Below are 27,653 nucleotides of genomic sequence, written 5' to 3' on the forward strand. Positions count from 1 at the left end.
AATGCATATCATATGATTGAAAGGACAGGGCAGCTACCACTTTTTAATCAGAACCCAACAGTTCTGATCCAGATTGAGTGCCTTTAGCCTATAAATTGTTCAATTCTTTATATACCTACATCTGCATATAGAAATATAATATGTATGTATCAGAATAAAAATATGTATTTTGAGAATTCCCAAACTGTAACTTCCAGTGGACTTCCACAACAGAGCTGCAATGTATCAGCAATTACAGTAATGCAAACAATTACTCCACAAGACTTTTGAGGTTACTAATGAAATTAAGAAATCTAGAATGGGTCTTTAAAAAAAGAAAAAACAAAAATATTCCCTTCCTCACAAAGAGAATACCTCCAAAGTACAGAAACTTCAGCACTATAAGGAATTTACATTTTCATCTAAATCTTTAAAGCCCATTATTTCGTCAGATTTGAGAAAAGATCCCTTTCACCCCACCAGCCATAAATTATTCACTAATTCTGTTTGTAACTTTGTAACTGAGCCCAGATGTTTCTGCTGGAACAGCATTCCAATAGGAAGTTAAATATAGAAAGCTGTGGGGAGGGCGCAGACCACTCTCTCCCTACTACAACATGCTCAAATATTAACTTGAAAGAAAATAATGAAAACATTTGAAAAATATTCTGAATATGTAAGTCTGTGAAATGCCACAACATGAAGCCAGTCTGATCACAACATCTCACGTAAAAGGGCCTGGGTGCATTCCACTTGGGTGCAGCTTACGTTACCACTTTCTCTTCTAGGAAAGGTGCCCTCACTTCCACTCACCAGAATAAACAGAAAATTTACAACCAGAGTAGTACTCCTTGCCATGTGCCATCTACAGACATAAATCAAGACTTAAGTTCTCAATTACAAGAAACACTTGCCAACCTGCTACCAGTGGCAATAATCACATTGCTGAAGAACTGGGAACATCCTATGGAATTTCTCATAGAACTGACAGAGGAACTTACTGGTGGAAGTTTTCAGCCTCACGCTCCAGTAGAACTTCATCAGTTTAACAGTAGCAAAGATGATTAATTTAAAATCCATCACTAGAGCACAGCCTTGTTAAACAAAATGGAAGGTACATCCTTCAGCCATCCATTTAGACACTGTTTCTAGTACTCTTCAGCAATGAACTTAAACTGACTTGGAAATGCCTGTTTTGAATTGGAAACTACCCCAATCACTAAATTGTTTGAAAGTCTGAAAGATAGCACTGAAGAGCACAGAGCCACGTTCTGTTTTGGAGACTACTTTGAGGAATTCAACACGTCAGTTACAAACAATAATCACAGTAGAGATTTTGAGAGATCATCTACTCCTTTTTACTCTGTTCCAAGGAAATAAAAATGCTATTTGAATCCCTACTTGTCTGGCCTGCTCTTAAATATTTTCACTGTAAGAGATTGGGTATGACTGTGCAGAGAATGATACCGTTACAGACGAGTGTAGCAATGACACTACTGCCTTGGTACCAGCTACCAGTTGGTGCCATTCAACTTTGCTTCACTTGCAGAGTAGCAGCTGAGTGACTTGTATGCAAATTCTGCCCTGCATCTAGGGTAGATTTTGCAAAATAAGTCTAACTGTTAACAGAGGCATCATCTGCCAGCCTGCAAATAGGCAAATCTCAGCAAGCAGACTACTAGATAACTTAGAACACAGTAAAAATCTGCAGACTGATCCAACAACTTGACTGAAGACATAACTTCACAGAAGACATTTTAGCACTAGCTGAATGTAGATAAAGTTAGAAATAATAGAGTGATAGCACAGGTCAACAACCCTAAGGCAATAAATATCTGGTTGTTTTTTTTTTTTTCTTTCCCCTGGTTGTTATTGCCAGAAATCATCTTTATTTCTGGTAGCTAATCAAAGTTAGTACAAATAACAGCTATCACAGCACGTCTGCTATGGACAATGACCTCTTTATTTTGCTGTGTAGACAGACCATAAGGACATCTCACTTCTACTCCAGAGATCAGCTGGAAAGCAGCCAATGAAAAGAATACCAGAACAAATTGTATTGAAATTAATCACCCCAGCAGAAACTTACAACCAAATCCACCTCTATGAAGAAATGATTCCTCTCCACCTCCTGAGGAAAGACAGTTAAGCAAGTGAAACTTACAAACTGGACCCAGTTACAATGTGTGTGGGAGACAGAAGGCGACAAGAGATCCAGAGGCCATTAGAAAATAAATACTAAATGTCAGAAAGTGGAAAGTCTTCTCCAAAATGTTTTAGAGGCCAGGAGAGGAGGGGATACAGCACAGCTGTGAAGAATGAGAAGGAAACAAACTAGAAGAAATGAACTACATTTTGATTGTCCATTTTGGAGAAAAAAAAAAAACCACTGTTTTACTGTAAGGTGGGAACAGTATAGCAAGACAGCTTTTAATCTCCTTTGCACTATATGAATTTTAAGAGCACTGCAGAGCAATATATTTCTTGTTCAATGAAACCAACACCTGCTGTATTTTCTGGTTTATGCATAGTAACAGAAGCTGCAAGAAAGTTTCAATTTGGACAAATAAAGTTAGAAAGTGAAACATCATACCCAACGTACTTTACAAACAAAGTTTCAGCTGCAAATGATATAAAGTCTAGTTGTTCAAAACTACTTCTTCTAGGTTGCCCTTGTTTAAGCAGAGAACCCTTATGAAACTGTCTGTATACCTCAGTTTGTTTTTAATTTCCTTTTTCCATAGGTACTGTGTTTGAAAATGAGAATAAAACCTTTACCTAAAAGATACTCTAACAAGAGTTCAGCAGGCAGCTCACATACATATAATTATACAAATAATTTGTATATAAAGATGCTTATGGGAGAAGTCAGCCACACTTAGACCTACGCATTTATATGTCCTGTTACTTAACAGAAAAATAAAAGTCGCAGGGAAGAATTTCTAGTTTAATCTACTATAGTAATCATAGCAATTTAAACAACCAAAGTCTAAAAATGTCCAGAGAATCCCACATATTCAAGAGTCTTACCTTGCCCACTGTATAATCAATGGATATTAAGATGTTATAATCACAAAAGAACAAGAGAGTTAGGCAAAGTAGACTAAGATAATAAGGAGAATAAATGGAAGGCTTACCCGTATGCTAGGCTCACCTACAGAAAACACCAGAAAAAGAGATCTCCAAACAAGATCCTTCCCCCCTGGTAGCCAGCTCTTAAATAGGTCTAGGAGGGGTGGATTCTGGCTCCACCCTTCCGGCAGCACAGGTGAATTGCCTTCACCTGTGCTCCTCTGGCTGACTCACAGCTCACCTCAGGTGATCAATCAGAGGTTCAGGCCGTGATTCAGCAGTTCCCATAACGCCCATTCTCAATGCACACATCGAAACAGGTAACATTCCTGTAGAATTAGGACCAGACAGGTTTCTGCTATAAAGTTGAGGTTATTTGTTGTTGCTGTTGTTTTTTAAACAAATGAAAGACTTGTTCCATTTTCTTTCCATAAAAAATAACATACTCAACATCTTAAAACAAAAGAAAGAAAGAAAGAAAAGAAAATGTTTACTTTGGTTGTGCTAAGCAGCCAGGTGCTATAATACTGCAAGCTTCATCTGGAGTCTGCAGTGCAGTAAGTTCCACCATATTAACCATCACATCTGTCCTGTGGCCAGGAAGCTTGGGAAGCGTAGAAAGTATCTTCTCTGCAAGATTGTCACCATGATGACCAACTGCTCCTGTGAGGAAAAAAAAAAAAACAAAAACTGTCAGGTACACAACTAGAAACAAACAAAAAAAACCCAAAAACAACAATACAAGGAAAAGAGAGCAAAATAATAACCACATGTTTTGGGGAGAAGGACACTGCTTTGCATAATAAAGTTTTTAAATAAGATTTGCAAAGATTATTGAAATAGTAAGGAATTTTTTAAAAAGCATTTAAATACACAGGTATACATACAAACTATACTTTTCTGCCCTAACTAAAATGACTGTGTCTAAAAGGGCTGTGTGCAACCATATACTATATACATACTATACAACCATATACTATACAAAGCTATCCAGACAGGCTGACATAATATTAAAACAGTTATTGACAACATGGTCCTCTCTCATATATGGAGTGAAGGCAGCACAGGTAAAGCCAATATGAAGCAATTAAAACAGACCAAGTTACATAGCGTAAAATGCAAATCTGATGTGTTACATGCTCTCAATTCCAGGTGTCACCTTTTCTTCAATTCTCCCGAATAAACATTCTTCCTCCTGTTCGCCAATTCTAAACTCTTGCCATAACATAATGCATACTACAGATTAAGAGGTTGGAGAAGGGAATCGGGAACTTCACTGCCTTTAAGTCAGGAGCAAGTGCAGTAACTTGTACTCTGCAAGTTTAGCTAGCTAGGGCCCACCTACTTCCATTGGGCTGGACATCAGTGTTGAGGGCAGTACTTTTCTTCTGGCTTTACCCCAGAGAAGTAGGAAGAAGGACTTCCAACCACACCCTTGAGAGGCAGTAAAAAGGTCATTTAGGCAGTATCCCCTGTCCATAAGTCTGCCAATGAGGCAGCCTATCCATTCTCACACTGACATTTCTGTCATGACAGAGTACATCTATTTCAACAGGTCAACATAGCTTCACGTGCTCTGTAAACCCAAATGAGGCAATTGCATGAAGGAGATTGCTGAGATCAGACTGCTACCTGCCCTGAACAAGCAGAAGTTTGTCTTCAGCAAGCCCAAAGGAGCCAGGTATCCATGCTGCAAAACATGTTCATGGCAGCTGGCAGCTTGAACATCATGAGCCTGCACATGGAGAGGGTGTTGGAGTGGCACTGACCTTGTTGGAAACTCATGCTTCCCTCTTCTGTCTTTCTGATATCACATCTCACCAGTGTGAAGGACTAATTCACTCACCAGATTTAGTCTGGTTTCAGGACTAGGCAGACATTCTCCTGCCAGCAGTTCCTCAGCAGCTTTTTACATCACTCTACACTTCTGAACATGTGCATTAGTTCTGCATTGTGTGGAATTATTAAATTTGCTGTATGTTTCAACCCTATGCTCATTTGCTCCTCAGAAAGTATTGTATAAACACTTCTATATTAACTGAAATATTTTTCAACTCAAAGATGCCAGCCTTGTGCCATTACATTATACTTCCTCACTGAGTGATGCAAAGCACTTTTGCATCATTGCATCACTGACTGATGCAAAGCACTTTGTATATATATGTAAAAACTTTGAGGCATACGAGGTATAGCTAAGTGTATGTACAGGTGTATACTGCTTGTGTGAGGCAGAGGGGAAGGGCCAGAAATAAAGCCATGTGTACGCCAGCAGCACTTTCTGCTTCACTCTCGTTTTGCACACCCTGCTATAGCAGTCAAGGCCGTGATGCCACAGGCACCATGAGGCCCGCTGAACTCCTTAACGCCTTTCCACGGGGTGAGCCGTGAGACGGCAGCGCTGCCTTCTTACCGGCGAGGTCCAGAGTCCTGTCCACGAAGACGACGGAGGCTCTGTTGGCGGCCGCCCTCCTCCTGTTCCTGGCAGGTGCGAAGCCGGCCAGCTCGGCGGCCAACACCCTGCTGAGGGCCCCCACCGCGAAGCACTCCTCGCGCAGGCCCATGGCGCCGAACAGGGCGTCGAGCTCGACCACCAGGCCCCGCACGGCGTCTCGCAGCGCGGCGGGCAGCGCGCCCAGCCCCGGCTCCGCGGGGCCGCCGAACCGAGGGCGGGCGGGAGGCGGGACGAGGCCGGCCAGGGCGGGCAGGAGGCCGAGTTCGGCCGAGAGGGGGGCGAGAAGCGGCGGCCCCCGCGGCAGCACCTCGGCGCAGCCGCCCTCGCCCATCCAGCGCCGCAGCGTTTCCTCCAGCTCGCCGGGCCCGCCGCCTTCCGCCTCGCCGCACAGCAGCGCGCAGCGCCGCACTCCGCCCGCACCCAGCACGGCGCGCACGGCGGCGGCCGCTCCGCCCCGCAGCGGCCCGCTCAGCACGAACACGGCGCGCTCGGCTCCCGCCGGCCCCTCCTCAGCGGCCAGCGGCCTGACGGCAAGCGCCCCCGCCGCCAGCAGTACGCCTGCGCCGCCGCCGGCCCAGTGCAGCGCCTCGGCGGCCGCCGCGTCCAGAAAGACGACGGCGAGGCGCGCCCGAGCGAGCACGGGCTCCCAGGCCTGGCGGCACAGCCGCGGCAACGCCGGTACCGCACCGGCAGCCGCCATGACGGCGGCAGCGCTGACAGCCACAACACCGCCACGTGCCCCGCGCGCCGCCGGCGCCGTGAGGTGACGTGTAGGACGGCCACGGGCTGCCCGCCGCGGGGCGGGGCTGCCGCCGCTGGGACGGAACCGGGGTCGGGCCTGAGACTGAGAAGGGAAAAGGCGGGCCGGTTACATCTCTCGGAGCTTTCCTAAAGCGTTACCGTGCGTGGGTGCTCCGCTGGGACTCGCTTCCAGGCTTTGCCAGCGGCACGGTGAGGCTCTGGTGGGTGACTGGGTGGGGGTTTGTTTGTATTCTCACAGCACAAGATGCGGTATGACTGCTTTCTGGCGTCTGCAGTTTGTTGTGAACTACGCTGCAGCCAGAACCGCCAGACTCCCCACGTTTTGCCTGACACCCTTCCCTGCCAAGGCCGGGAGCTGCCTCAGTCTTGATGCTGGTAAATATTAAAGCAATTCAGTGCGCTGTGCAAACATAGGGTGTTAGGAGTGTGAAACTTCCATCACCCTTCCTTTCCCTCCATTGCTGCATTTCTTATGTTAACATGAACACACCCAGCATTTCGTGAGCAAGCAACAAGAATTACTCCTTTATTGTATCCAACTTTTATTACATACAATTGGGAAAAATTGACAGATTTTATTTTTCCTCGACAAAGCACTTATTCTCAATTACAAAGGTAACAAGAAAAAAATGCAAAAGTATGCATTCGGATACACATATGTAACTGAAGTCTATGCTTCAGTTCTTTCTCCCCAGAGAATCCCTCAAAAATCTGCATTCCACATAGTATTTCACCTAGGCACCCTCCTTTAGTACAGAATTGGGATACTTTTTCTGACATCATGAGATTATCAGCAACTACAGAAAGATGAGTGATATATCATAGAATCATAGAATGGCCTGGGTTGAAAAGGAACACAGTGATCATCGAGTTTCAACCCCCCTGCTCTTTGCAGGGTCACCAACCACCAGACCAGGCTGCCCAAAGCCACATCCAGCCTGGCCTTGAATGCCTCCAGGGATGGGGCATCCACAACCTCCTTGGGCAACCTGTTCCACTGTGTCATCACACTCTGGGTGGAAGAACTTCCTCCTAATATCTAACCTAAACCTCCCCTGTCTCAGTTTAAAATCATTCCCCCTTGTTTTATCACTATCCACCCTCATAAACAGCCATTCTCCCTCCAGTTCATATGTTCCCTTCAAGTACTCCAATACTTCCAAGGAACAATGAGGTCTCCCCAGAGCCTTCTTTTCTCCAAGCTAAGAAGGTTCCCTCAGCCTGTCTTCACAAGAGAGGTGCTCCAGCCCTCTGATCATCTTAGTGTCCCTCCTCTGGACTCGCTCCAAGAGCTCCATCTCCTTCCTGGGGGCCTCAGGCCTGTACGCAGTAATCCAGATGGGGCCTCAGAAGAGCCGAATAGAGGGGGACAGTCACCTCCCTCTCTCTGCTGTTAGTTCATTCACGGTCTTAACTGGTCTTCCTAGGTTTCTAGCTGGATCAGCTGATTTCATAACACTGAGCATCACAACTCAGGTAGAATCACTAGATTTCCAATAATGAAATTATCTCCTTCCCATCTGCTCCATACATACTGCCACCCTCGTGTATTCATTGTTTTTCCAAACTCAGACTTACTATGAGCTGTTCCAAACCCAATTAGGCCATGCAACTTTATTATGCTAAAAATATGTAAGTTAATAGATTTCTGGACTATTTTGATTTGAAAAATGATTGCTAAGAAGAGATTGGGGGTGGATAACCACTGCGCCCCTGGGTTTATACACAAGCAGAATCACCCTCCTCCCAGACTGAATGACCTCAGAGATGATGCACTCACTTCATGCCTGAGTGCTACAGATGGAAGTTCAATATTTATGGCCTGTCCAGCTCTTTTGAATTATCATATTAATCATATCATCTTAAGTTTAATTTTTTGTCAAAACAGCAGATGCTCCTTAAAGAAAACAAATAGTTTTTTTACTTTGAAAGTTATGCATGTGCCAGTGTTAAGAGAAAGATTACTGCCCAGAAGACAGAATGAAATTAATAAGCATAAAGCACAGTGGTTAAGTTACAAAACAAATGTGTGTAATTAGTTTAATGGCTTATTTTATCATATGTTCAAATTGACACCTATAAGAGAAAAAAATGAATCTGTTTTAATGTCTTCTTGGGAACTTGAAGTCTTGTTATGAGTTTTTGGTATGTAACCAGTGAGTCAAGATGTTTGTGCAGCCCACAGGGGTTTCATTCCATACTCAAACTGTCCTCAAATTACGCAGGTCCTTGGGAGAAGCCTTGTTTTAGGCCCTAACTGCTGCTATTCCATGCAGCAGTAAGGAGAAACAGCAAGGTTCCTTCCAAAGTCTGGGATTGATGATGTTTTACCACACAGGGCAGAAGTTAGAAGGACATCCAGCCTGGCACTTTGTCCTTAGAAGCAAGGCAGGAAATGGGCAGAGATACCCTTTGTTCAACCATAGCCACAGGTGGTCAGAGAAATTCCTGGAAGTGGAGGAGGGCTAGCAGCAGTTGTCAGAACTTGATCTTGTGATGCAGCTTCCACTGGTCAAGCTGCTTAGGATAATTTTTTCAGACAGGTCTTTGCTTGACAAATAGCTCCATGTGATGTTCATTTAAAGACCTCCTATGAGTAATACTGTATTGAGGAGCTATTTTTTTTGTTTTGTTTTTTAAACGAGATTTCTCTTTGATGTTTTCCACAAAAGTGTTTTCCTTTTATGTTCCAATCTGCATAATCAAAGGAACAAATATACAAAGAGTTCTACCTGCTTGCTTTATCACAGGATCAACAGCAGAAGTATGTTAAATGGCCAGCTAAACAAAACAGGAATGAAAACAGAATAATACTGATATCCAGGAAGAGGTACTGTTCAATACAAATCTGTTTTATGATAAAAAAAAAAAAAGTGTCTAGATTTTCTTTTTCCCTCAAAAAACAGCTCTGTGGACTCCACTGCTATCTGTATTTGGAACAAATAGTTTGTGATAAAAATCTATCCAATTACACCATATACTACATGACCTGTACACAACTTCCAAATGTTTCTGTTGTCTCAGTGCAGTCAATTTGAAGACGAGGCTGCCCCACCCTGAGCTGTGACACAGTTGAACCCTCTCTTCTATTTTTCACAGGCTGTCCCGCTGTGAAAAGGACTTTTTTTTTCCCCAGCCTTCACAGCCATCTCAAGGTGGTGAATGCTCCGTGTGTGCACACAAGTGGTCAAAACTTGTTTTCACAGATGTCGGTACTTAAATTTTACAAGGAATCTTGCCGTCGTTAAGCAACATTCCCAGCTGAGAAGCAAGAACATCAATAAAAAAAGACTCGCTGCTTCCCGCTGCTAAGCCTAAAGCACTGCCTCCAGCCGAGAGCCCCCGAGCCGAGCGCCGGGGCAGCGCACAGCACAGGCAGCGCTGCGTTTATCCTGCGGTTACGCTCCCCCTGGCAGCTGCCATCAGCCACCAGTAGAAGCGGGATGCGGGGCTGCACGGATGCTCGGCCGAGTCCTTCTGCCGACGTTCTCGAAGAAGACGGCACGCCGCGTGCCGGTGGGACAGCCGGGCATCCGGCGATGCGGAGGCGCACGGACACCGAGAAGCGAGGGGCAGCCCGGGGCACGGAGGGCGGCCGTCGGGCCGGCAGAGCCCAGGTGAGCTGGGGACCGGAGGGGAGCGGCCGGGCACGGCTCGGACCGCAGTCCCCGGCCTAGGTGCCGAGCCCGCCCCGTCCCGACCCCGCGCGGCCGGGCGCCGCCGGGCCGCCCCCCGCATGCCCGTGCCCAGGGCGCCGCGGGGCCGGGCCGGGCCCGCTTCCTGTGCGTGTCACTCACTCGGCGGGGGAGGGGAAGCGCCGAGCGGGCGGCGGCGGTTCCTCCGAGAGCGGGTCGGCGGGGCAGGGCCCGGCGGTGCTCGCGCTGCCCTTTGCCGCCCGGGGTACCCGCGGAGGCCCGGAGAGGTGGGGCCGCCGAGCCAGGAAGAGGCCGCGGAGCCCGGCCCGGGAGCCGGCGTCCCGCGGGAGGCGGCCATGTCTACAGGCGAGGTGGAGCGGCTGTCGGCGGACCTCGGCGGGGCCGCCGGCGACGAGGAGGAGGAGTGGCTCTACGGCGGTACGCGCACCCCAGACCCCCGGCCCCCCTCCCGCAGCCCGGCGCCACCCCGGCGCCAGCCCGGCTCTGCCCCGCCGGGTCCCGGCGCGGTAGGCCGCGGCGTGCTCCGCCTCACCTCGCCGGGCCGCTGGGCGCGTCCCTCTTCCACCCTCCGCCCGTTTAAAGGGTCCTCGCGGCCCGCCACCCCCGCGGCCCTTAAGTCCCCTCCTCTGGGCCGGCCCTCCGCCGCCACGAGTTGCGCGGCCCCCTCCTCGTCGACGTTGTGGCGGCTCCGGGGCCGCCTCCCCCGGCGGATCCCGGCCCCGAGGCCTTCCGACCCCGCGTCCCGCAGGCTGGGCCGTGCTGGGCCTCGCCGCGTGCTTCCCGGCCCCTCGCACCCGGGGCCCGGCCTCCCCTCGCACAGCCCGGTGCCCCGGTGGGGCCCGGCGTCACGTGCTGAGCAGGCCCGAACTCTGCTCTGTAACTTTGTTTGCGGCTTCAAGGACTTTGTGTTGGGACGCTCATAAAGCCCAGAAACTAAACCCTGACGCCGTGGTGGAGCTGTCAGTATGGAGCAGTGCAGGGCTCGGGGTTCTGTTCTGCTGCTTGCGTAATGTTGCGAAAAGGTTTTGGGTTGCGGGATGGCAAACTGCAGAGTTCTCTGGCAGCAGGTGTAATTTAGGAGGTTTATTCATGTCTGCTGTGCATCTCTTTTCCTGCAGATGAAAATGAAGCGGAGAGACCAGAAGAAGAAAAAACTAGGTGAGTCTGTTTGCTGCTGTAAGTCCTGCAGTGTGGCTATACATGAATTGTATCCATAGAATTTGTATTTCCAGCTGCTGCTCTGTAATACCTGAATGCTCACACTGGTCAGCATTTGAAAATTCCCTGAGCATAGTCAGTGTTTCTCTGCTAGAATGACGTGGCATAGAATGCTTTACCTGGGAAACTGGGATATTTGAATATGAAAGCTTCACTTGTGTGGATTTCCATATTCTTTGCAAAATGTTAGCAAATCTTTTCGTTTTGTTATCGTTGCACATTTCTAAATGATTCAGAATAAAATGCAACCAGTCTGCTCCAAAAAGGTTTCAGTGTAATGACAAACAGGAATACAAGGAAGCAGTGAGATTACCATCCAATTAGATGTACCAGTCCTGTAACACGTTTTTTGATTGATAGGCAAGTCTTCAAAAGAAAGCTAGAGAAAAATTTGGAAGCCCACATGATTTATGAGGAATTGTGTGAGTGAAAGCGCAAAGTTGTTCCCTTGAATTTGTCTAGGTTGGCAGCAGTTGGTAGCCCACTGAAGTGGAGTTAGTATTTCACACTGAATTTGTCAATTTCACAGTTGATAAATGATGGAAATTATTGATTGTCAAGTTAAAATTAGGTAAATAAAGGGGAAGCTGGTACAAGATCATGTGCATTATTGTTTCCATAAATGCCTCCTGCAGGCTGCAGAGATTTTTCAGAATAGAGAACTGTTAAGTTTAGTAATCCTTGGTGGACTTTGTGTCCACAAGCTTGCTCAGTTGCTTGTTTTTGGGAAAATTCTGACAAGCACTTACCTTATAGCAGTAATGCCTTGCACTGACAGACTGTATGCCATACAGTTTTGAAGCTGTTAGTAGATACAGTTGTTTGATCCCCATTGATTACTGTTGTATAAGAAATAAGAGTTGTTATCTGTTTGTTTACCTCCGTTGTATTTGCCCTAGACTGTATCTATCCCAGAATTATTTATTTGCTTCTATTTGGAACCTATTCCATATCAATTGATTCTTTGCGTTTGGTTATCTTTTCTTGTTGGATTAAGGATTGTTGATTAAGAAAATTAATTTATGGCAAGCAAAATGATCTTCAGTGGTGTTTTATTCTAGATTCTGGTCAGTTGGGTCTTGTCTTGGATGTTAAAGTTTTGGTCCCTCACCTTTCAGTTTTGGCATTCTTATCAGTGAGGTTTTATTCAGATTCTGTAGATGTTATATCATTTTACTGGGTCATGAAGTTAAATGGTCAAGATTGAATCTCAGAGCCAGGCCTGCACTGTGTTGGGTTTTGGTGCAGGACTCACTGGTGGACGTTTTGTGAACAGATGGTGAGGCTGCAATTGTTCGCTCCTTCTAGTTTCTATTCTGTAAAGTTAGACAGTTGTTTGCACCGTTGCAGAATCCAAAGAATATTTTTTCAGTTGTCAGCGGTTTACGGGCTGGTTCGGCCCGGTTCCGTGACGAGCGGGGCAGAGGGATCCGCAGATCCACACCTCTGGAAAAAAGGAAACAGGGGACCCCAAAAATAATTAAAAACAGCAGCACCGATCTGAGGAGAAACAAACTAATTTACTAAGTATATTATCGGAAGCAAGATAACACACTATAATACAATATAATCGGAATCGAAGCCAATAAATCAAATATAATGAGAGAGAGAATGTCTGAAAGGTGGATAGGCTTCACCATAACGCTGAGGTGAGATGCGCAGTGCAGTTGAGCAGCAGGGAGACGGAGCAGCGCCCACGACGAAGGGCAGGTGAGAAAAAGCACATCATATGACCTTGCCAGGAGTTAAACCTCCTCGCCCTGACTGCAAAGTCCCCTGGGGAATGTAGTTCTTCTTCTCTTCTGGGCAGGTACCCAGGACTTGAGCATTGACAAAGTCCCAGTGCCCCACATGATGTTATGATGTGGAATACCGAAAGCCAAAAATCACAAAACCATGACATCAGTGAAACAGTATTGTTTCTAAATTGCTACCTGCCAACACTCCTGTTTGTGATGCAACATTTGAACAGGTAGCAGAACCGTTGAAATTAAAATAACTGCTGTTAGAGTAGTAGGTAAGAGTATAGTGAGACAACTCATTTGCGTGAGTCTGAGGGTGCTGGTCATTCAGATGAATCTAAAGAGAAAGCTGTAAACTTCTTACAGTTTTCAGTCTACACCTATAATACGATTAATTCTTGTATTGTAGTGATCTGGTCACGTGGTTGGTTTCACAGTGTAGATGTGGGAATTTTCATTCAGCAGTACTTTACCTGTGGCTATTTAAATGCCACAATATCTTTGAAAAGTGTCAATCTGCAGTAAGGGGGAAAAAATGCGAAACTCTTATTCTCCCTTCACGTGTTATGAAATTTTTTACTTTGATTTCAAAAGAGGATACAGGTATAGTGAATGCCTTATTACTTCCAAGCATCCTACAAACATCCAGTTAGTATGATTTCTGATATCTAGATACTATTCTGCTAAAATGAAGTTGTTTTCTTTGAGACTTTTTTTTTTCCCAAATTACTTTATTTCAAATTAATGTACAAGATAAGTCAAACTTTTTCTGCTCTCTGGAATGATGTATCAGTGCTTTTTTTCAGCATTAGCTGGCGTGTGGGATAATAAGTGCATAAATAACTAGTTTCATTTTTCCCTATTTGTTTTTGCTTAAGTGCTCCACCCCCACCTGGAAACGAAGAGGAGGCTGCAGAAAATGGCATTGTGAAAACGGTACTTTTAAATGTGCTTTTGAAATACTGCTTTAATTTGTTTTGGTTTATTGACTAATTGTAATTTATCAGAATGACCCGGGTTGGGAAAGACCATAATGATCATCTAGTTTAAATCCCCCTGCTATGTGCAGGGTTGCCAACCACCAGACCAGGCTGCCCAGAGCCGCATCCAGCCTGGCCTTGAATGCCTCCAGGGATGGGGCATCCACAGCCTCCTTGAGTGACCTGTTCCACTGTGTCACCACCCTCTGGGTGGAAGAACTTCCTCCTAATATCTAACCTAAACCTCCCCTGTCTCAGTTTAACACCATTCTCCCTTGTTTTATCACTGTCCACCCTTGTAAAGATCCGTTCCCCCTCCTGTTTATATGCTCTGTTCAAGCACTGAAAGGCCACAATGAGGTCTCCCAGAGCCTTCTCTTCTCCAAAGCTGAACAAGCCCAGTTCCTTCAACCTTTCTTTACAGGAGGGTGCTCTAGCCCTTTGATCATCTTAGTGTCCCTCCTCTGGACTCGCTCCAAGAACTCCATGTCCTTACTGGGGACCCCATGCCTGGATACAGTACTCCGGATGGAGCCCCACAAGAGCTGAGTAGAGGGCAATCGCCACTCTCTCATTGCTGGCCACCCCTTTTTTAATGCAGCCCAGAACACAGTTGGCCTTCTGGGCTGCAAGCACACACTGCTGGTTCATGTCCAGCTTCTTGTCCTCCAGGACCCCCAAGTCCTTTTCCACCGGGCTGCTCTCAAGGAGATCTTCCCCCAGTTTGTATAAATACCTGGGATTAAAATCAAATGAGCTAATCCATAATTGTACTCCTTTGACTTGTGGACAGTGTTTGATGCTATCTGCAGAAATTATAGAGTAGAAAACCGAATTTCCATCTGCATTCCACTTCTTAAAACAAACTTAGAGAAAATAAATACTTAGTTTTTCCAGAGGAAAACTGTTGCTTCAAGACAGCTACTTCCTCCCAGATACATCCTTTTGAAATTGAAACTCTCCCTATCTTCCCCCCTTTTTCAGAAAATAAAATGATCTGGTCGTTTTTCTTTATTGAACATGATAAAAAGTAGGCCTGTGTAGAGCTATGTGAAAATGAATCGAAAGATGGAAGATGTGTACGTTTTAGAGGCAACAGAGCAGACTTACTTGGTAGCAGTCTTTGACGTTCTGTATGTTAGCCTGTCTTAGATTTTTGTCGTTACTGTGATGAAGAAAAGGACCAAGAAATGAAGTTTACGGTTGTAATATTGATAAAAGGCCTCAGTTTACTGTGAATGGGAATGGCTTATGGCTTTTCTGTGAAGAAATTGGTGAACTTATTTCTCTTGACAGTGGGTTGCTGAAAGACTGTATTCTGTCATCAGCTGTCATTTGCAGAAGATCTATTTTGATTAAAACAATTGAGGGTCCTTCTGCCTTGATTTGACTCTTAGTTGTTAAGTACATTATGTTAATGCTGTAGAGCAAGAACGAACTGCACTCCAACTTCTTATCTTCCATGCAGCTGCTTATTTTGGTCTAGTTTATGTGTCAGGCAGGTTAGATAAGGACTGGAGCTAGACTGCACTTGAATAACTGCAGGCTTGTTTTCAGTATGTTTAGCAGCTTGCTGTAGGATTCAGCAAGTATACAGAGAGGGATAGACTGGTTGATCACAAAAATTTGGAAGATCTTCATTAAAGGATATTTAGAAAGCTGAGGAACAGCATGGATAATTGATGTGTAGAAGAGAGAAACAGTGCAGAAGTGAAGGTTCCATTTTCATGGTGATGATGGAAGATCACCTCCACTGGAGATCCTCTAGAGTGTTGCACGTAGCCTGTGCTGCTCAGTGTGGTTATAAATTACCTGGAAAAGTGGTTAAGTTGTGCAAGTTACAGAGTTATTCAATATATGACCATCTGCAGGGGACCGTGTGGTTGAAAAATGGTTGTTGAAATTCTGTGTATATGAGGTAGGGAGGGGGAAGTGATAACTGTTTTATGCTTAATTAGGGAATGTCATGTTTCAGAAATAGAAGCTTGATACTGAAAATACTAATCTATTTTGATCCAGGTATTTCCAATATTATTCCAAAATTGATAACATTGAAACTGAAGAACATAACTTCTCAGTTATCACTACTCAATTCTGACATCTGGGAAACAGAATTTTCTTTTGTTAAAGATTTCCAGAGTGGGTACTTCTGTTTGGATTATTTTTTCACTGTAGGTTGTGACCTTTTCTTTTGTAGAAGGTTACTGAGGCTGAGGATGACAGTGATAGTGATAGCGATGACGATGAAGATGATGTTCAAGTCACCATAGGAGATATTAAAACAGGAGCTCCGCAGTTTAGGTAAGTTATTTGGAAATACTAACTGGGAGAAAGTTTCAAGATTATATTTAGTTATTAATTGAAGCTTTAATACCTGTCAGATTGTATGCATCGGTAGCCTCAATTTGTTTTTACTTCTTTAATATAATGTTTGTAGTAATACAATGAATTTGAAAAAAAAAAAAAAGAAATCAATGAAATGTCACAAAGGAAAAGCCATTTTATGAGGTTGTGTTTGGGGTTTTTTTTTTTCAAATTTCAAGAAATAATTGCACTGAATGTTTGTAAACTAAAGAGCTGTTCTGTGTTACGGAAGAGCTATATTACACAGTGTTTTCAGGCTCATATTTGTGACGTTTTTATTTTTGCTGTGAATGATGGAGTGGTAGGCACAGAGGACATTAGAAATATTTGTCCTGGGCCTTATTTCTTGTGGAAACGCTTCAAATAAGAACTAGTTTCAATTCCTACTGTTCCTTTCAAAAAATTTTAATGTATTTTTGGATGCAGCAGCCGATCTCTGGAGATGCTTTCTCATGATCGTGGGTTAGAGATTTGTACCATGCAATAACTTTTTTTTTGCAACTGCTGTTGCCTCATGTTCCTTTTTTTTCTGCTCATGAGGGGTTTGTTTTTCACTGAATGCTTTTGAAAAGTTTTAATTTTACCCAAAATAATGAAACGGTGTTTTTTGTTACATAGAGGTTTTCTGAGGGAAGTTCTACACTTTGTTTGTCTTGGCAATTCTAACATTCTTACACTTGTTAAAAGTTATTAGTTTGTCTTTTTTTTTTTTTTTTTTTTTTTTTTTTTAAACTTAGGATTCCAATAGGTGTGCAAGTAGGTCTGACTCATGTATTCTATTATATCCTTAACTTTAGAATTCGTTCATTTTTTTACACAAAATATTTTTAGACTTTCAGTAGTTTGTATCCTAAAGTAACTATGCAAATCAAAGCAATGTCAAAAATAGCAATTCTTTCAGTACTTCATCTGTTTTCAATAAATTGCAGTATGCTTGTGGTATAGACAGTGACCTCAAATTTTGTGACACTAAAGCAAACTAGATTTATATTCTTAGTGAATTTACTGATGCTCTTTCGATGAATGCAAAAACAATAAGCAAATGCTCCTAAATCTAATTTGAGTAGAAAGTTTTATATTTTTAAATAAATGTTCTGTGTAAAATCACTTCTGGACAAATTGAGTGGAAAGTTCATGGAAGGGCAATCTTCTAAACCAAGCTCAGCATTGTTGTTCATTTTAACTTTATTATAGGAATTTCCTTCATACACTTAACCTATTTTTCTTATAGTTGTCTATCACTGTTTTGAAGAGTGAAAAAAGAAAGATTTGAGAAAGTCATGCACAAATTATAGCATAGGAGATAAGGATAAATGCTCTTAGTCAGTTTTCTACTCTGCTGCATGAACTTGTATGAAGAAATGTCATGGAACCACTACTTGAAACTATACACTCTCTTCTACTTAATATGTTTATTGGTTGATACCACCTATGAGTATAAGCTACTTTGCACACAAGTGGTAGTGAAAGCTAACTCTTAATATTCCAAATGAACAATATTGTAATTCATAAAGCTACTAGATCAATTCATTGTCTAAATGTCAGACTGCATTTTTATGATAAAGCTCTCAGGTATTTTAGAAAATGAAATTGCATGTATTTTTCTGTTGGTGACAAGGATAGCTAATTGCTAAAAGCACACTGAAACAGCCTGTCAGTCATTTCAAAGAAATGCTTGTATTTTCCATTTCAATACAGATTAAATGGAATAATAATAAAAGCAGCAAAAGGATATGTCCAAATCCTCTCCTTTTATTTTGCTTTTGCCCTAATCCCCAGAGTGTCTTCTATATCCCTAAATGAATCTCGCTTTTCCTTTTTTCTCTCCTTCTGGTCCTGTTCATTTTTCTTTCTATCAAGGTCTTTAACCTTTCAACTCAGGAAGAGTGACTGGAACTTGCTTCACAACTGTTTATTAGTTGGAGGAGTTGCTACTGAGCATAGAAAGGTACTCTCTCTTGCTCCTAGGCTGATCTCTCTGTTTTTACAGTTGCCAGCTTGGAAAGCTAGAGATTCAGGATGGCGATTGAGCCTGGGTCCAGTCTGTTTCTGGATCTAGCTAACTGTTGTTTTGTGTTTTCTTCCGTTTTAGAGTTTTCTCTGTCTAACTCACTTTTGTTAATTTCTTTAAGTTATGGAGCAGCACCTGTGAACCTCAATATTAAGACAGGAGGACGTGTTTATGGATCTTCTGGTAAGAAAGTTTAGTCAATAGTTTTATTAAAATTGCAGAGATTTTTGTAACAGCGCATAGCCTGTTTGTGTGTGCTTCTGTAGTCTGTATTTTCAGTTAGAGAGTTCTTGCAAAAACTTAGAGTCTAATGACAATTCATTAGAAAAATGTGAAATTACTAGTGCCTTAAATTGTGGTTGCGTCTAGACCTTGGTCCATGGACATGCCACTTTCTGTCTTGAGTAGCAATGTTTGTAGAGTGAGCAATTTTAATTCTTTTTTTAATATTTAGTTTTAATCAAGTGATCTTAAACAGGGCGTGTGCTGCCATCATTTAAGGTATATGTAGTTATAGAAGATAATTCTGTTGTCTTTGTCTCCTGAAAGTTTTTTTGGGTATCATCAGTGATTAATGGCGTGTTATTAAGTTATCAAAATTGCCATATGGAAGAATGTCATGATGCTTTTTATATTCCATTTCTAAATTGCCTAGTTTCAATAAGCTACTTGGAAAACGAATAACAAGGGGAGTTGCAGATATTCCTGGTACTGTAAAACAAAGATTCATGAGTTCGTAAAGTTAAGTTATGGAATACATTTATAGGAGTATGCAAAAGTTGATTTTGAGGTTAGGAGTATCTGATCAGTTCCAATTGTGGGACTACAGTAAGTCTTTCTTTGCTTAAAATTCATTTTGAATGGGTTATTAATGAGTGGGTTGTTTGTACAGTCATCTGTTTCATTCATGTTTTCTTGTTGAAATATTTTTGTCCATATAGCTTTACATGGAGGGTGATTTTGATGCACAAGGGACATTGGAGGTTCTAAAAGCATATCACTGTTTTGGATGGATTTTCCAAAAGTTCTTGATTGGAAAAGATCTGTTTTGTTTTATTTATCTTAAGTGTGTTACAACTATTAAAACTCTTCTTAGCAGAGAGAAAACGCTCAGTTTTTCTAACTTTTCTTAGCAGGTGTAAAAGTTAAAGGGGTGGATTTAGATGCACCAGGGAATATTAATGGTGTACCACTTCTGGAAGTAGATCTAGATTCTTTTGAAGATAAACCTTGGAGAAAACCAGGTAATGTTCTGTTTTATGTTAACTAATACATAGGTATTTAGGAGGTTATTTTAATAGTAATTCCTATTTACTGCATGTAGACATTTTTCTACTTAAAAATTGGATAAATTACCTGTTGCCTTTCTGTTGTCTCACAAAGTGTGTGGTTGTGCCTTGTTTCTTAGTCTGCATCCCACATGTGTAGCAGCAAAAAGGCACTGATATTTAAAAAGTAACAATTATTATAAAATAACAATAATTATGACAATCCTAACATTTATCCTATTACAAAAATACAGGGATTATAATGTGTTATTCTGCAGATATCTATTCTTGATCCTTGAGGCAGGATAGTGGGCAAGATACTCTTTCTGTATCAGTGTTAACATTCTTATAATCTTAGCCATGCATGCTCTCTGTCTTTTCAGATGTAGGACTTTGTACATTTCAGTAGTGTGGCTTTGAATCAGTACCTAATCCATCCTGATGCTGTAAATAGAGATAAATGTTCAGTGAGGAAGAAGGAAAGGTAAATTTTGCACTGTCCTAAAAACTTATGCTTTTCTATTTATAGGGGCTGATCTATCTGATTATTTCAACTATGGGTTCAATGAAGATACATGGAAAGCATACTGTGAAAAACAGAAGAGGATACGAATGGGTCTTGAAATTTTACCAGTTACCTCAGCCACTAATAAAATTACGGTAATTAGTACAACTTTTGTGGTGTTCCATATGCTTTTCCCCCTGTAAAGCTGCTTGTTTGTCATAAGCTTGTTTTGCCCAGTCAGTGGATTTGTTGTTAAGTCTGCACCTGAGTCCTTAACCTAAAATGTTCTTGTTGCTTTTCTGGCAATTTGTGTTGGTAGTGTCACAGCTAGTTAGAGCCAGATTGAGTCTGTACCATCACTCAGAATGTGGCCCATGGGTTAAAAAGTTGCATGGTATCTTAATGGGCAATGTGTTATTTAACTTAGGCTGAAGACAATGCTATGGAAGTAACATCAAGTGCAGAGATTCTCGATGGCAGATACCATCTTTTTAAGGTGAATTTTAGTAAACTTCTGTTGGTTGCTCTCATTTATGTTGAGTATTGCTACCCATGCCAACACAGACTGATAGAAGAACAACTGGAAAAGACTCAGCCATTATTTTAAACTCTCATCTTACATTGGTGGCTTTCTGCATATGTCACAAAATGCTAATTAAAAAGCGTAGCTTTGTTTGTCATCCTTACAAGTATGTGAGTTAGTGGCCTGGTGTACTAACAAATTTCCTTTTTTTTCCTTATGCAATGATGTATTTCCAGTTGTAGTGCATTTGTTTATGCAGATTAAAGAATTTATACGGATGTGCTGAGAAGCTTTTGTAAATTATGGCTTTTGTGGTTTTTTTTTTTTCCTGTAGCCTCCTTTTGGTTTTATTTTGTAACGCTTATCTGTAGCAACAGGTATTTTTGGTATTTTGGTTTTCCCTCATAGGCTACATCAGATTTCCAGTCATTTTAACATTATCTTAGCAAGAACAGATCAGAAGCTCCTGGAGCTGCTTGCTTTCCTCGTTTGTCTGAATAATAGTGCCATGGAGTAGTGGAAATGCTGGACAGTGGGAGTTATGGTTTGCTGTTGTAGCTGATGACTGATAATGCTGTCAAATGCTTTTGAACTGTTGCTCTGAAAGGAGAGAGAAAAGTATTCCAAACCAAAACTCACCCTTTTCTATCTCTTTGGAGATTCTGGAAGACCAGTGATCAAACAGTAGGGTTACAACAAACTGAGTTGTAAGAGTTGAAGAAAGAGTTTCTTGTGAATTTTGCAAGGAATATCCATAACAAAACTATTTAATAATTGTTTCAGCCCATCTGAAATATAAAATCCCACTTAGTTTCCCTGGTATGTTTGAATGAATCTTCTGTAACTGATAAGACAGTCTCCTACATTTCCAAGTTACTTATTGAGTAGTAGAAGTCTTATAGATTTTTCAGTTAAGTGCTTAAACACAACATACTCTGGTATTATAAGATTTTCATATTTGTAGATACTACAGTTAATTCTATTTTTAAGGAATCTTAAATACTTATGTACATTTTTCTGGATGTGGAACACAGCTGTCTATGATCAAAAGTGAGGTTCTGCCAAAGCTTGGTATTTCACTTACATACAAAAGCTGTGACAACAGAGCCTATATGACATTATACCATGAGTGAACTAGCTAGATATCCATGTAGTAATTGGCATATATTTTTGTTGTTTTGTTTTGTTTTGTTTTTTGAAACTGTTACTTACCTACATCCTTGATATCTAAATATACAAGTTAAATAAGGGGATGTTGCTTTTATGGTTTTAGGATTTTAATTTTTTCTGTGTTGTTAAGACTGTTTCTTGTACTGTTGGGTGCTAAATGTGTAAGATATTTCTGTTATTATGATTTTTGTTTAAATAATTTTGTTTCTTTAAAAGTTCAGGTATTATTTTGTTTGTACAGGGAACTCTTCAAGAAAATCAGTTGAATCTGTTGTTCATGTCCAAAGCAAATACTTTGAAAATAAATAATACCACTATTTTTTCCTAATAAATGTTTCTCTGGCACTTTCCTTCTTACGTATTTTAAATAATGTATCTTTACAGAATATAGAATTTCATTAGCTGTGCTGTGCTGGTCATTCTGTTTAAGTCGGTTTAAAGTTGGACTTTATTTTTGTGTTGGTTATGTGCTGTGTTGTGACTGTTGAGGTTACTGTGCTTCTGTGACTAACCTAATGATAAAACAAACTAATGATAAAATGTTATTTTGAAGGTACAGCAGGGCAGAACTGGAAATCTGGAGAAAGAGTTGGCAGTGCAGTCGACCAAAGCTGATTTCACATCTCCTCCTGCCTTATTCAAATCAGGAATTCCTACAAACAGGTCAGTTTAATGGTTGTAACTCAAGATCAGATAACTTTTTTGTACTGTTACTTCTCTATGTTTCAAGAGCACTTGTAGAAAAAAACAGAATATTTTTCTGTAATAGGTTAAAGTGATAGGAAGAACGATGCTAATCACTTTTTGCTTTCAATCACCTTTATGCAAGAATGCTGTATTACCTTCTTGTTGCTTCAGAAAAGAGAAAGTAGAAGGTATGGGGAAAAATCAGCAGGACCAAGCAACAGAGGAGATATAAAAATCCAGGTGTTGATGTACTGACACTACATTTTGTGTAGAATTAGATGAGCCAACAAAATGTCTGTAGCTAGTGTTTTTAGGTGAGTATTAGCTAACACACCTTTTGAGGAAACCAAAACTGAATTGGGCAACAATGACTTCAAAATCTGAAAGGATTCCTGTAACTCAGTCTCCTTCCTGTGAGGTAGCTTTAGGCTCTTCATATTTGAATATTTTACTACTTTTCCTTTGAAATAATTTCCTTACTAGAGTTTCTTCTCCAGCCCCAGGCTTTAATAAGTTTTATCCTCAGTTGAAAGCTGTGGCTGTTTGATACCTGGCACTTGGCTGAGAACGAATCCATGCTTGTGCTTTAGTTGTGGACTGATCTCATATGGGAGTTTTGTTTTTGTGCAGATTAAGTCATTGGCAAGGGAAGTAGAACAGTTTGTATGCAACAAACTTGTTAAGTTCAAGATTAGTATCTATTTACGTACTTTTAGTAAGTAGCTCAAGAAGAGACAAAATGATTTTTTTCAATTGTATCACTTGTGCGTTCCAGTTGTTAGACAATTTTGTATATGTTTAGGCTGAGTACTGTCACTATAGGTTATTACAGTGGCAATGCTGAATTCTTTACAGTTTTTTTTTTAATATCTACTCGTTTGGATACATTGGCTTAAAATAATTCCTGTGTAGAGAAAGTACTTCTACCATCTGGTTGGAAGAGATTTTGAAAGAACACAAGCTGCTCAGAAGTCTAAAACTAGCTCTGCCTTGAGTATGTCTTGACTATGTGATTTATATACTTCAGTAAATTCTCCACAATACAGTTATTATTCTCTATAAAAATTGTGTTACTGGTTTCTTTACAACTAGGTGGAGTTTTATGGAATTTGATTTTTTTTTTTTTTTTTTTTTTTTTCTTCAATGAAGAGTTTATTTTTGGTAGGTAGAATATTTTCAACAGTTCAGCTCTGTGGTAGTTTAAAATAACTGCCTTTATGCCAGAAGGCATTTGCAATAGCAAATTGTTATGAAATTGTTCGAAGCATTTCTCATGTAGCAGTAAAATGTCTTTCGGCTTCGCATTAGTTGATGTATTTGGTGAAAGAGGGAAAACTGGTGCAACTGGATGCAGTCACATTGGTGTAGGAATTGGTAAGGAGCTAGAAACTAGAGGAGGAATACAAAGAGCTGATTAGAGACACAGAAAGAGACAATTTATCTCGCCAGAAAGAATGCCTCTCCTCAGTCAGAGACAAGCACTGCCTCCAGAAATGCCAGTTCAGGCATCAGAAAGTGTCAAGAATAAAACAGGAGGGTCAAGTCACCCAAATTCAAGTAAGGAAAAAATGGATCAAGGCATGATCCTTACTTAGCATTTTAATTCCCTATTTACTAGTCAGGGCTGTAGCATCATTGCTTCATGGATAATTTTTTGCATAGATATTGCAGCACATACTTCCCTTCAGTGGGAAATCAGAGGACAAATAGAAGGCTATGCTTTTTTGTTTGTTTTTGAGTGTGGTAGGTGTGACAGTGGTTTAAATTGAGCTCCCACCCCCCAGAAAAATTCTCCAAGGTCAACCAGGAGTATTACTCATGACCAGTACAGAAGCTGCAATTTGCAAAATTGAATCAGCTGCCCATCAGTAGTAGTACTTCTAAAAGTACTACCAAAAGTAGTACTTCACTGAAATAGCATTCTAAATATTTCCAAGAAAAATTAAGTGTTTTTGCGTATGTGAACATTGGAGGTTTCCTTGAATTTATAAGTAGTCACTCGCCATCTTAATCTGAGCTATTAGCTTTTTAGAATTAAACCTAAATCTCTTGTCATGATTCATTGGTATTTGGAGCTGTTGAGTAGGTTAAGGTATCATGTAACCCCGAAAAAGGACTTAGAACATAATGGAAGTGGTTTAGTAAATGCACATCATGTGCATATGAAAGTGTGGTATAGAATAGAATGTTTACTTTAAGTAGTTAATTAAGATTCATTTTATGTTTGGTCAAGGTTCAAAACTGAAGGAATCTCTTCCGAATGTGAAGTTTTCTACATCATGGAGAGAATTTGACACATTTCAGAACTGTCCTAACCATTCTGTACCATTTTGTAGCAGTCCTTTTCCTTACATCATTTTTCAAGGTTTACAAGATAGTATTTCTTTAGTAGCAGAAGAAAATGTAGAAGTTTAATTAAAAGAAAATTTATTTGGATGTGAAAACCAGTGTTTTATCAACCCAGTAATACTTAGAATAGCTCTCTATCACCTAACTGTTCTATCAGAAACTCTCATTTATCTTACTTCCTTTTATGCTTTTTTTTTGTTGTTGTTGTTATTGTAAAGAGTACTTTACATGCAGTTGGATTTTACTTCAAGAAAAATTAGCCTGTTGATATGATGGGCTATTCCTCAGCGTTCTGTATGCTTGGGCCCTTCTCCACATAGACTTTTTATATAAAATGGATTTGTGATGTCCTTACTTTGAAAAAATATGAGTTTCTTTTGTTTTGTGAGCTGTCTTTACATGACTAAATGATGAAAAATTTCTGAGTTATTTTTAAGGAATGACCTGTATATAAAATCAAAATCTTACCTTTTCTATTAAATCTGTTGCATCTTAATTATATCCATCAGCAGTAAGTGAGCTCAGAAAAAATTGAGAATATCCTCAAGCAGAGGAAGATGATAAAAAGCATGAATAGGATAAAAAGGAACACAAGAACATGCTAAATACAGATTTGTGAAGTCTAGTATAAATCTTAATTCTGCAGTCTAGTGAATAAAAGTGGCATGCAGTAGTTTGACCACTTCTGAATTCTGAAAAGTAATAATTCAAAAACCAGTTCACTGTGTATGTTATATGTGATGGAGATGAGAAGTGATTTCTGAAATTATGTATTTTTAAAGTTTTGTCCTTTTCCTATTTCTTTTTGCTGGTAGAACCTCTGCTTGCCATCTGAGGTTGAGATGGCTTTATGAATTAAGTCTGTATGGAGGGAATTATTCATATATGAATAGCTCGTAAATAACTGTTTGCAAATTAGAGTGAAATCACTCACTGAGTGGCTGGAATGTTTCTTTTAAGCTGTACTTTGTGTGAACTCTGCTGTATGTTTCCCACACATGTGGATTGCCTTTTTATGTTTGGGTGTATTCACTGGAATTGCATCTGTATCCCAGGTGCCCTGATTGTATAAGGGGGAAAAAGGGAGAACCAAGTCCATTCTTTCTTTGCATGCAACACTAAGCAAGAAACTGCTGAACTTCTTATCGTTAAGCCAGATAATGATTGGTTTGAAATTTTCTGCATGTACCAGCTTCAAATTTGCCCCTCTTAAAAAGCCCCTCAACATTTACATGCAGGACATGTCAGATGGTTCTCTTACTTCAGTGAAGAAGTTGTTTTTGATATAGGTGTCATCTGCTGCTCCATTTGCAAATGAATACATACCTTCTTTCAAAGGATCTCAAGCTTTACTATCGAAATAGCATTGCAGTATTGGAAATAGATAATTTGTCAACTTCAAATTAAGAGTACAACTTATCCCTCATTAAAGAAGTAATATCTTTTGGCTGTTGTAAAGAACCATTGGTATCATAATACATATACATATAATAAAAATTGTTAAACACCAATGAGATCAAGTAGAGTGTAGGCATATACATCAGACTCGAAAAAAAATTAATCTAAAGCCTTGCTCATTTCATTAAACTAATGTCCAGCAACCAACTGACAATAGTCTAGATTTGCTTCCTTTGATATTGTGGTGTTGTACTTGGACTACTTCTCAAGCAAAAATTAATACTGTAGTATTGGTGTTGATGCACATAGTACATAATGCCCAATACTCTTGAGTGAGTGTCCTATGTGTGTGTTTTCAGCCTTGATTCCAAGGGTTGCTGACCATGTGCAAATAATGCAAGACAGGAGCAGCCTTGATTTTGAGTATATTGCTTCCAAATGGAAGCTCGTAGAGTACAGTGGGCCAAGCAGTGGGTCCCCTGAGAGGAGACTCCTTGCTTTAGAAGAGAGTCATCTAGTATACAAAAGGGCCTAAAACTACAGAAAATTGAAGTTTTCATGGGTAAGATTTCAGATAATTCGAGAAGATATCAGTCATGGAGGAGTCAAAGAACTCTGAGAGCAAATGGGCTGCTATTGTGAAGACTGAAACCAAGTCATCTTGTTCTACAAAATTTCACTTGTAAATGAAATTACAATTCTTTTGTCTTGTAATAAAACCTGATTGGTTTAGCAATTGTTTTATAGCATCCATGTTTGCAATTTAGTTATTAATAGCAAAATATAAACCAAATGTGGTACAGCTTTGCTGGAATGCTGTGCAAGACTGATGAGGCGGATTGGGAAAGCAGGTGTTGATTATTTCAAAATTTAGGCTGAAAAAAAAAAAAAAAAAACAATTTTTTTTTTTTTTGGAGTGGGATGTTATAATTGGAAAACTTCTCATTTATGTTGTCCTTTGAGGGGCTGTGTCTTTTTCATCAATATGGGTGGTTCCAAGTCAATTTAGTTTCTATTAGGGAAAATTGTTAATCTGTGAGGAATCATATGAGGAAAAAGAGTAGGAGGGGGAAAAGGGTTGGAAAAATCAACCCTAGTAATCTGTGCAGATATTAATGGACTCTGATTACCTGTTAACAGTTGGGAAAGAGTTCATGGAATTAATTGTTGCTTCTTCACAAAATGTCAGTTGAACTTCCAGTGTCAGCCGAAATAAGCAAATACAATAGTAGTTATCTTCATCAGTAGGTGTCAGAATGAGAAGAGTAATGCTAACAGTTCATAAAGCCATGGTGCTCTGGGATCTGTGTACTATCAGTGATTCTGTTGGTCATGTCAGAAGGGTTACAGTAGAAAAGTGCAAAAAGGAGAACCAAGTAATGGAAGTTCCTCGCTTTTGGATGAGGAGAGGGAGGATTAGTTCAGCCTGGGGAAGAGATGTAACAGAAGTACCAGGAATACTATGATGCCAGGCAACAGAATTTTTTTTCATTATTTCATTTTTTTGACACAAGGTC

The 27,653-nt window shown here is 40.9% G+C and overlaps 2 protein-coding genes across 6 annotated transcripts in view; one reads left to right on the plus strand and one right to left on the minus strand.

Annotated features, from left to right (window-relative positions):
- Window positions 1-6,203, minus strand: part of SCFD2 (sec1 family domain containing 2) — a 177,438-nt gene extending 171,235 nt beyond the window's left edge. Inside the window, exons 1-2 of the mRNA XM_042812352.1 lie at window positions 5,462-6,203; window positions 3,546-3,714 (exon numbers count right to left, since the gene is read on the minus strand). Of these exons, the coding sequence (XP_042668286.1) occupies window positions 3,546-3,714; window positions 5,462-6,203 (911 nt within the window). The remainder of the gene's footprint in view (window positions 1-3,545; window positions 3,715-5,461) is intronic.
- A 4,027-nt stretch (window positions 6,204-10,230) lies between these two features.
- Window positions 10,231-27,653, plus strand: part of FIP1L1 (factor interacting with PAPOLA and CPSF1) — a 37,464-nt gene continuing 20,041 nt past the window's right edge. For 2 of the 5 annotated variants that reach the window (XM_042811563.1, XM_042811565.1), the window contains exons 1-8: window positions 10,231-10,338; window positions 11,040-11,079; window positions 13,760-13,817; window positions 16,059-16,162; window positions 18,358-18,419; window positions 19,370-19,480; window positions 20,034-20,164; window positions 22,256-22,365. In XM_042811563.1, the coding sequence (XP_042667497.1) occupies window positions 10,257-10,338; window positions 11,040-11,079; window positions 13,760-13,817; window positions 16,059-16,162; window positions 18,358-18,419; window positions 19,370-19,480; window positions 20,034-20,164; window positions 22,256-22,365 (698 nt within the window). In that variant the 5' untranslated portion in view covers window positions 10,231-10,256. Of the gene's footprint in view, window positions 10,339-10,915; window positions 10,944-11,039; window positions 11,080-13,759; window positions 13,818-16,058; window positions 16,163-18,357; window positions 18,420-19,369; window positions 19,481-20,033; window positions 20,165-20,436; window positions 20,506-22,255; window positions 22,366-27,653 lie in introns of those variants that run through there. The other 3 variants (XM_042811567.1, XM_042811564.1, XM_042811566.1) reach the window with 3 other exon arrangements.

Source organism: Centrocercus urophasianus, unplaced genomic scaffold (genome assembly GCF_019232065.1).
Source record: "Centrocercus urophasianus isolate 14NV4802_14NV808 unplaced genomic scaffold, USGS_Curo_1.0 seq_13, whole genome shotgun sequence".
Classification (NCBI taxonomy): Eukaryota; Metazoa; Chordata; class Aves; order Galliformes; family Phasianidae; genus Centrocercus; species Centrocercus urophasianus.